Source organism: Rissa tridactyla, chromosome 1, assembly GCF_028500815.1.
Source record: "Rissa tridactyla isolate bRisTri1 chromosome 1, bRisTri1.patW.cur.20221130, whole genome shotgun sequence".
In the NCBI taxonomy this organism is placed as follows: Eukaryota; Metazoa; Chordata; class Aves; order Charadriiformes; family Laridae; genus Rissa; species Rissa tridactyla.
The window spans coordinates 70,590,347-70,600,999 of NC_071466.1; the positions used below are offsets into that span (position 1 = coordinate 70,590,347).

The 10,653-nt window shown below is 40.8% G+C and overlaps 1 protein-coding gene across 1 annotated transcript in view; it reads right to left on the minus strand.

Moving 5' to 3' along the window:
• Positions 1–8,535, minus strand: part of LOC128904446 (pinopsin-like) — an 87,453-nt gene extending 78,918 nt beyond the window's left edge. Inside the window, exon 1 of the mRNA XM_054188790.1 lies at positions 8,190–8,535. Within this exon, the coding sequence (XP_054044765.1) occupies positions 8,190–8,526 (337 nt within the window). The 5' untranslated portion in view covers positions 8,527–8,535. The remainder of the gene's footprint in view (positions 1–8,189) is intronic.
• Between the last annotated feature and the right edge of the window lie 2,118 nt (positions 8,536–10,653).

Below are 10,653 nucleotides of genomic sequence, written 5' to 3' on the forward strand. Positions count from 1 at the left end.
AATGCTTCAGTGTGCATGCACATGTAAGAATTAAATCTAATGCAGACCCAACCACATTCAACCACTGTGTGTTCTTAGATTTTCATAAAGACAAGTTAAAGGGGATTATCTATGGTTTTGTAAAATTCATACCATTTCTTAGCTCAAAGCAAATCTTGCCAGATGTTAGTGTGCTATTTCAGGACTATCTCAGAGGTCTGTACTAGACACGGACAACACTTAGATATTCTAGCAATAAAATGCCACATAAGTGAATTAACTAATGAATTTGAATCTTAGAAATTGTTAGAGTCCTAATCTAGAGTAAAGTTTTACATTGCTGTTGATTTTTAAAGGTGATCAAACTATTCCTTATGAAAAATTTTCACAATCCATCAAGTCTGCTTTTCTCTCCCCATTTTTTCTGATGGTTATTTGGTCCTGAACAAATTTGTATTGTTATAAATCTCTACAAAAATAATTCAGCATAAACCAGAGGTCATTTTGACTCAGTATTTAAAAAAAAAAAACAACCAAAAACAAAACCAGAAAAAAACAACAAAACCAAACCCACAAACTTTCTATTGACAGGAGGCATTTGGATTACTTAAGTAGTGCATTATGTTAGCTGTGAAATCAACAGCAACAATAAGTGGCCTGTGAATCAACAGAGGCCATAGTTTATTAACATATTAGAAATTTACTAAGTCTTGGGTTTCAGAAACAGTTTCTCAGCTAGTGCTGATACCTAGAAAAATACAAATGTAAACAGGATATCTCCAGCTTTCGAAGCAACTTATTTTTCCATGTCAGCGCACTCCTTTAACAAACTACTGCAAATTATTTTCTCATCTTAATAGACATTTCTGATCAGAAAAGTGGCAGACACCCTAACAGAAAAAAAACAAAACAAAAAAAAACCCAAACCAAAACAAAACAAAAGACAACCGCCCCCCCAACCTAGTGATTATTTTAAGTGTGACATACTGGACATGGCTGAGAGAAAGGGGGAAAAATGAAAATGCTAGTCATTACCTATTATTGTGACATTATTTAGAACTATGCCAATCCCTTTTATCACTGAAAAGCCTGTAGTTACTCATTTGCTCACTAGACTGAATGATGTAGCATTCTGCTTAAATGATTCCTAAAAAGAAATGGACATAGAAAATTAGTATCATCAGTTAAGAGAAAGCTATTAGGTATATAACTTGGATTTAAGTAGCCAGAGATAATACCCTCTATCTGGTATACTTCAGGGACTACAAGGAAAGTTTAAAAGTTTTCCAAAAAATTATCGAATTCTGTTCAAGTGTGTCAGCGCACAGATGGTCTTAAGAGTTACTAGAGATCATTAAACACGTAGTTAAAGAGAATACAATTTAATAGCTTCTCACAAGCAAAGTCCATTGCTTGCTCATATACCTTTTGGACTGAATATTGCTTATTTACTGGGGTCTAGTTTATTTCATTTTACTCACTGAGGGACCAGAAAGCCAGCTACATTTAAATAACATATTTCCTCCTATGCATGCAGCCTGACCACTGGCACAGCTGGTTTCTGCTATTTCCTAAAGTAATAGAAAAACTGACATCAGGCATAGCGTTGCCGGGTTAATGCTGTGACCCAGGATTAGGGAAAAGGGCCTGCAAATGCAAATGATTAAACTTAACTCTGACAGAAATACTGTTCCATCATCTCAAACACAGCTTACAGCCATGACCTTTTAGACTCAATTCACCGTCAGGATAATTTTGCAAGAAATCCGATGTGGTCTTTGCCTTTAAGCTCCTATTCCAGGTCTCTATGTAAAGTGATGTTATTTGTGTACTTCCTTCCATAAAGTCCTCAGCATTCTGCAACATGTGGCCATAACGATATCCCAGAACCAAAAGTATGTGACTGAACTGCAAGCGTGGCTGCTCAATAAGGAAGTATCAAACATTGGCAGAAATTTGTAGTCACTTGCACATGCACAGAAGCAGACTTTGGGCATGGGCAGAACATTTTTTTTTTTACATGGATAGCTGACAAGTCTGCACAAAAAATGCCAAAGAGGTTATCGAGCTCTTTACAGAATTCTTCTGTCCTTCTGTCCCTCTTTCCAGGGACACAAGCTGCTGCCACCCTTCACTGATATTGCTGCATGTGTTTTGCTGTTTTCTTTTGGTCAGGCATTAGGTCAATAGACTCTAGATTGTCATACAACAAAACACAGCAGAAAATGTTAAGGATGGCAGCCAAGGGAAAATATTATGACTCAACCTACACGTGGCTGCTGGTCCAAGCTGAGGGCACACGAGGATCAGTGAGCTGTTCAGAGCACGCTCCAGCTCCTCTTTGAGCCACGTGCTTGAATTTCTGCTGTGCTGAAAGCTGGGATGGGTGAGAAGGAGGGAAATGGGAGGGGGTTCTGGTGACCCCACAGTCCCACTGCAGTATGGCATGGAGACAGGGCTCAGCTGGGGCTGCCCAGCCCAGGGGAAGCAGAAGCAACCATGCCTGGTGATGCGGACACCGACTGCACACCACAGGATCTGACCTAACACTGTTGGCGTCAACACCCATGGTCTACAACAACTTAAAAACACGGGCTAATTGAATGAGACGTTAGGCGATGATCTGCTATAATGAAGGCAAAACCTTCTCTTATTCTAAACTGCTGTTAAAGCACCTACCAGAGTGAAGTTTCTGATTTCAGGAATCATGTTCAAAGTATGACATTAGGACAGGCTGAGAGAGTTGGAGGGTGGAGAAGAGAAGGCTCCAGGGAGACTTTATTGAGGCCTTTCAGTACTTAAAGGGGGTTTATAAGAAAGATGGGGACAAACATTTTAGCAGGACCCGTTGTGATACGACAAGGGATAATGGCTTTAAACTAAAAGAGGGTAGGTTCAGGCTAGATTTAAGGAAGAAATTTTTTAGGATGAGGCTGGTGAAACACTGGCACAGGTTGCCCAGACAGGCGGTAGAGCCCCACCCCTGGAAACCTTCAAGGCCAGGTTGGATGAGGCTCTACGCAATCTCATCTAGTTGAAGATGTCTCCGCTCATTGCGGGGGGTTGGACTAGATGACCTTTAAAGGTCCCTTCCAACCCAAACCATTCTACGATTCTATGACAAACCCAACATCCAGGAAGAGGACACTAAAATAGGGATGGAATTGTAAGCAAAAGTAAGAAAATTTCAGAATGACAACAGGAGCAATAAGCACCATATTTGTGAGGGACATCTCATGACTCCAGAGAGGTACAGAGCAAATATCTACCCCTGAGCTTGGGCTCTTTTCAGAGCCAGTGGAGATAAAGGGGCACTTGGAGGGCACAGCACATATCACCCTCAAGAGAACATCTCAAATACGTCAGACAATTTGCATGCTGGCAGTACAAATTTGTTTTTCTATTGATTATAAAAGAGCCTGGGGGATTGGAAAATGTCTGGTTTTAGTCAGATGATTCCCATCTGTCTCAAAATGGTTTAGCATTTCATTTTTCCATGTAAATATAGCCCTCAGAAGTGTATTTAATAATACACCACTATCTCACTGATTAATTATTTAAATAAAAAGAATAGCAGACTAACTTCGGTTTCCCTAGAGAGGGGATGCCAAAGAGGAATTCAGATTACGTATCTCCTGAATAAGTACTTTTTTGTTGCCATTTACTATAGAATCTAACGCATATCAGAAGGTTGAAATTAAGAGGAAAAATTCAGGACAAACCATCATCTGTAACACTGTACTAAAATAAATAAAGCCCTCTAGGTAATTACAAAATTTCTCCTTTTTTAGATAAAGGAATTTTAAGGACCTTTGACCTATTTCTGTTGGTCAGGCTCCTCCCCCTTCTCCCCCCCGCCCTTTTGAAGAATATTTCTAATACTGAACAACTACCTAGCAAAGCTTGCATGGGTCATGTTGACTGCAGGCATAAGAGTTTACGCATTTCAAACAGAGACTATTTTTTGGCTCTGATGCAGAACTAATTTTTCTTAAACATTACTGATTAGTTGTGCTTGCTATCAGCTTTACTTGAAGAAATATCACTTTTAATCCCATCCCAAGCCACTGGAAAAGGAGCTATCCATGTTCAGTGGGCAGGCGAGGAGCTGCTAAGAGTGGTGTTGCGCTGGGGGTGTGTAGTTGCTGTGTCAAGGCTCAGAAAACTTCAGCCTTGAGCTTTTGCAGGATCAAGCCAAGGGAGATTTTTGTCTTTACTCCCGGAAATAACTGTATCTTCCCACAGAAGAGCCATTCATTTCACCTGGGGTCTCAACTGCATCTTGTAAGCAGAGCGTTTCCACGACATTAGAAGTCTGTACTCTATATTTAAAGTACCTTACTTTAGTGCAGTGAGTCTAAGCCGCAGCACATAAAATCAAGGTAAAAGATTAAGAAGAAAATTATTTGTTTAAGGTCACAAGGCAGCTGAACTGTAAAACAAAGTTATGAGCAGCTCTATTTCTCATTCAGTGTGTTCTCTGGCAGTTTACAAGGGAATAAATCAACAACTGCTTTAATATGACTGAAAAGATTATCTACCCACATAGTTGAGTACTATGGGGTTTCTAAAAAGATTAGTTTTAAGGTTCTCATTTAGATAGGACCTTGGTTTATCAATGGACATAAAAACACATATACGTGCCTTACTTCAGTTCGAACAGGTTTAAGAACGTAGCCTTCTCCTGCATCCAGGACAAAACCAAGACACTGTGCAGGAAGACACGGTCTCAAATCACGCAGCTTTCATGTGGCATAGGCATCTCTGTGTCCTCTTGCATAGTGACGTTCACTTACACAACACTAATCTGCATTCATTTTTAAAAATTAAATATTGGAATCAACTTCTCAGGCAAACTGCCAGCTATTTTGATCACCATGAAGGAAAACAACCAGGAGACACTTGAAAGCATGAGTTAAGAATTCAACAGGCACAAAAATATCCTTGCTATTGATGTGCCTTGAAAAATTTCCAGCATCAGAATCTAGTGTTGGATTTCCTAAGCCGGAAAAAGCTTCATCTTTCCCGTGTGAATTAATCTATTTAATATTTAATCCTGATATGGCATCGCATAAAGTAGCGATTCCGAACATGAACTCCAGAAGTCATCTGAGCCCAAATTCTGCCTGTCCTACATCTTTGGGAAGTCTACATTAGTGCAAGTATCGTGGGAAAAGAGAAAATATTTCTGAAAGTTTTCATTTGTCCAGAGATTTTAAGAGTTTAATAGGGCACTGGAGAGATTACGTGCAAGATGGTCAAAGCTGCATGACAATCTCCATCTTAGGATGGCATATCACTTTGTGTATATATGGTGTCGATGGGAGTCTGTTACTAAATGATGTATTTTTCCTAAATTAAAATCTAATGCTTAATCATTTCATTATATATTTAACAGTTCTTATTTCAGCTTGCTCGCAAAGTTTACTCAGAGTTCAGCTGGGAAAATGTGTCCTGTCCCTGTGTCCCTTTATGTGTTTGCTTAAATGTATAACCATGAGCTTGTCAAACCGTGGCTAAGTGGTGGGTAATGGGAACAAATTTAGCAAATCCATCCATTTCCCCAACTCAGCGACATGTGCAGTTTCCACTGCAGTGACCTAGTTGACGGAGCTGCAAATGTGCACAAGCACCAGGGTAAAATCATTTATGACGGGAACAGCCCATGCTGTTCCTCCTCTAGCTCCATCCCTAGTGTTCCCTCAGATCAAGACCCAACAGCTCTTATGCTTCCATAGCAGGTCTTATGATATTTAATGTTCTCCCTAAAATCCCCATTACATGCTTATTGATCAGCAGCTGCACTTCCCATTAGCTTCTAAACCTTCTGCTTTCCGTGAGTGGTTTGAAATCACAAAGCAGACGTGTGGAAAGCAGCAAGTAAATAAGCCAAAAACCTACACTTTGTTCATATTTTTTACCATTGTACCCATGGCAACCCCCTGGTGCTGGTTCTTGGTTCATGGTTTTTAAGTGCCTGGGGTAGGCAATGGATTGCCCAGTAAAGAACTTACAGTTCAATTCCATAGTAAGCAACATCAATGGACATTGCACTGTCAATTTTGCTGGGAGGAGAATCAGATCTGCTTTCCAGATCAGCTCCCAGGGCAGCAGTTATGTGATTTTAAAAAAGGTAAAACACTTCAGAGAAAAAAAAAAAGCGTGATTTCTTACCTTTGAAACAAATCTCAGCTTCCTACTTTCACTGGCTCAGGCTTCATCCAGGCTACAACCTGGGGGATAATACCTTCACTCTCAAATTAATTTTAAACAGGAAGAAGGAGGCCTTCAAAGCACCACAAAAAAAAAAAAAAACAGAGGGGAAAAAAATAGCCACTGAAATACAGTCCTTCTCTGAAGCCTTTTAAGAATGAATTGCATTTAAAAACATTTTAAAAGTTTGAAGTTGGCTTAGGTGTTTTTTACATATCATCAAATACTCGCCAAGTCACGAAGATTAGATGCCCACTTAAAATTTCTTCACTTAGGAACTTAAGAAAATACTGCAGTTTGAAAAAAGAGGAACATACTTTCATTTGGTACAAGAGAGTGCAATTCTGCAGAAGCCAGTGAACTTACTGTAACATCATCCAAAATCCTGACCTTATACTGATGTTTATCCTCATAGAATAGGATCTATTCCATGAGAAAAATAGGAAGAGATAAGAATATTGAAGTGTTCATTCTCACAAAACTTAACATTGAACTTCAGTTCTTCTTAATTACCTGTCCTATTACACATCTCTATTCTGGACGCCGAGTTACTGAAATATTGGCATTCATAAAATTCACAAAAATGAAAATGAAATGTGGAAGAAGAAGACATGTCATTCTGCTCTGCAGATACCAAACCAAAACCAGCCCCAAACTTGGCCAAAACAAGCCAAGGCATTGTTGGTAAAGGGCTCTATTTTTGGATGGCCAAAACCAGTGCTTGTATATTATACGACACTGCTAACTCCCGAGAGCTCACTTTGGGCAAAGCAGCAGTTTCGCAGGGACACTGCCAAACTGAGATAGCTGTCAGTAGCGGAACACGCCTTTGAGGAAAGAAAGGATACTGGAGACGACATCATTGGAAATAGCAAGAGCTTGTAATTCAGGTAGAAAAGGTGGATTTGGATCCGCAGCCTGACTCTAGATCAAGGGCTGTGGGAGCACTTCTCATGCCAAAGTGCCTGCATAAGATGCACTGCAACGTCAGGGTGGGAGAAGAGCCAGGGATGCGCTCAGTCCTGTCCTGTGGCCTGGAGGCAGCAAAGCAAGGACCTGCAGCAAGAGGGAGCTGTGGCAGATCCCCCAGCCTGGATGAGATAAGGATCACGTCTAGATGTGTACCCACAGGCTAGTTTACGCTTTAGCAGACTGTTTTTTTGAACGTAGGAATGAACACAGAAAGGGTCACCGCTTAGTGATGTAACCCTTAAAGCAATGAGCCACCTTGGAGGAACGAAGGCTGCCCTCTGACTTTGCTTTTTCCTTTATCTTTTTTTAATAATTGAAATAATTTTAAGTTAAAACACTTAAATCTAACAGTGCAAAAGCTGGTTGCAGGAAAAGTTTTGTCCAGACAGGAGAAGAATGCTGAACACTGTTTTACTGCGGCTTTGATGCACACTTTGACTATTTCCGACAAATCTATTCCTATGACTTCATTTGCTATTGAACCTGCAAGCACATGATTTTAAAATAAAGATTTTGCTTTAGGGGAGAACAGAAATCATCTAATGATGAAAACTGTCATTATCTGGGACATGAGGGAATTCATATTATTGATTGATAGATAATTACAAATGGTAAACGGAGTAGTTTCAGAAGGCTTTGTTCATGACAGAAGCAGCACGGAGGTGCCTGTAGTTCAGCGTTGGCACAGATTTTTCTGAAAAAAAGATAAGTATTATATATGTTCATACACTTAGTCAAACTCCTTCCAGTGGTTTGCCTCTTTCTAGGTGCCATTTTTATCTCTTAAAAACAAGTAATTTAAAAAAACAGGATATGTTAGGAAATATTTTTCAGATCTGTGCTACTCTTTCATGAAGTCTTTTGTTGAAGAGTTTTAAACCATGCGTTTCACTTATGCTTGACCATAAAAGGCAATCAAAGCATCCTCCTGTTTACCATTGAGCGGCAATCAGCTAGCTCATCAAGTTGCTTCATGTACCAGAGTTAAAAGGAATAGGATAAGAGAATTATCATTGAAGTCTTACCAAAGCAGGAATTGACAAAGCCATACCACCTACAGCCATGCTCCCCTCCAATCCATTTGCCATGGATGTTAGATGCAAAACTGAGGGTAGTGCCTGAGATGCACACTAACATGTCACTGATACTGATGTTCAGGAGGAGCATGTTGACTGGGTTACGGAGGGTTTTAAACTTGCAGAAGAGGATGAGGACAATCAAGTTATTCAAGAAACCAAAAAGCAAAATAAATCCAAGAAAAACAGCCACTATTGTGTGCCCATTTCGTGACAGTCCAGGCCTTGGCTCAGCAGGATCTGTAGGTGCACCAAAGCTCAGGTTGTATGTCCAAGTGTGGTTCATTTCGGACTTTCACACGGATAGGTGAGGGCAGAGACGCCAGGTGCCCTGTACTGAAGTCCTCCAGCAGTTTCCCAGAAGTGTCCCTCCATTACAGGTCAAATCATCTCAGGATTCTTGCGATCTTCACTCAGCGGAGGTACCTCTTGGATGGTTACACAGGTGTGAAACGCTGTATCGCAGCACAGGAGCGTTTTCGTGCACTCTGCCTTTCCAGTGGTCAGCTCTGCAGCTAACCCCAGGGCAGCAAAACCAAGCAAACAATCACCTCAAATTCATCTTTGTTATTTAGACCCAGGATCATGTTAGATGGTCTTTTTTGAGGCTGAGAATGGAAGATGTCTTCCAAAGGCGCTTCAGCATGGTCTCTTCCTTCAGAGCAAATGGACAGCCCTTCTATCAATGGGCAGCTATTGTTATTTCCTCTGACAACAGGTGACTTTCTGAAAATAGAGAAGAAAACAAATGGTAAAAACAAAACAACCATTGTCATACCAAGACCAAAGTAGGTGCAGAATTTTATAACAGTTCCTCCCTTGTTGAACTGTAACAAATATTTCCCAGTCTTTTCAGTTTTCTCTCTCATTTTCAGCAGAAAAAATCAGTTTGTTGACATCTCCTTGGCTGTTCTAAATAGTTTTTCCCTAGCTCATGGACAAGGCACCTTCCTAGCAAAGTTCCCCGGGTAAGAAAAGGCATGGTGAGAGATATAGTTCTGGGCACTTCAATACGAGAGAGATATCGAGGTGCTGGAGCGAGTGCAGAGGAGGGCAACGAAGCTGGTGAAGGGCCTGGAGAATAAATCTTATGAGGAGCGATTGAAGGAGACGGGACTGTTTAGTTTGAGGAAGAGGAGGCTGAGGGGAGACCTCATCACTCTCTACAACTACTTGAAAGGACATTGTAGAGAGGTTGGTGCTGGTCTCTTCTCACAGGTAATTAGTGATAGAACAAGAAGGAATGGGTTCAAGCTGCAGCAGGGGAGGTTGAGGCTGGGCACTAGGAAAAAATTCTTCACAGAAAGAGTGGTTAGATGCTGGAATAGGCTGCCCAGGGAGGTGGTGGAGTCACCATCCCTGGATGTGTTTAAGACTCGTTTAGATGTGGTGTTAAGGGATATGGTGTAAGGGAGAACTTTGTAGAGTGGAGTTGATGGTTGGACTCGATGATCCCAAGGGTCTTTTCCAACCTAAATGATTCTATGATTCTATGATTCTATGATCTTTTGCAACAGCTTCTCAGAGGAAGAACTGTATCTTCCTCCCCATTAAGTCAATCAATGCCAAGCAAAACTTCAGTCTTGGCTAGACCTTAATTAAAATGATGAAAATCTTAGGAGAAGGAGAAAGTTTTTCTTTACCCAGAGAGAATAGTTTCAAGCACAGTCCCTGAAGCTCTCATGTGCTTACAAAGATTGGCAGAGCTATGATATCAATTTCACTTCTCCCACATTTACCAGCAGACAGATGTTCTCCTCCATTATTTATAAAGCAGCCAAACACCCAGAGCCTCACATCTCTCTCCCACCGCAGACATGAATTTTTATACCCACACGCCATGACTACAATGTGTGCGTGTGTGTGTTGTGAAGCCATAGCAGAGTGCTTAACGGGGATGTGTAACTGCTTAGCCAGCCTTCTGCATGGTTGCAGGCAAATTCCACACAGATGTTTCTATAAAAATGGAGATGGATATATATGGATACATATGCAGGAATTTCCACTCCTTTGTGCAAAATGCATGATACCCATAGCTTGCTGAACTGAAAAGTATGAAAACTTTTCTTTCAGGATACTCCTAGAATGATGACACACACAGGCGATAGGACAAGAGGAAACGGCCTCAAGTTGTGCCAGGGGAGGTTTAGACTGGATATTAGGAAAAATTGTTACACTGAAAGGGTTACTAAGCATTGGAACAGGCTGCCCAGGGAACTGGTTGAGTCATCATCCCTGGAGGTATTTAAAAGACGGGTAGACATAATGCTTAGAAATATGGTTTAGTGACGGTTTTTGTCAGAGTTAGGTTGATGGTTGGACTAGATGATCTGAAAGGTCCCTTCCAACCTAGGTGATTCTGTGATTCTGTGTTTTCAAAATGGAGCATCTTCCATATTACTCCTGAGCACTG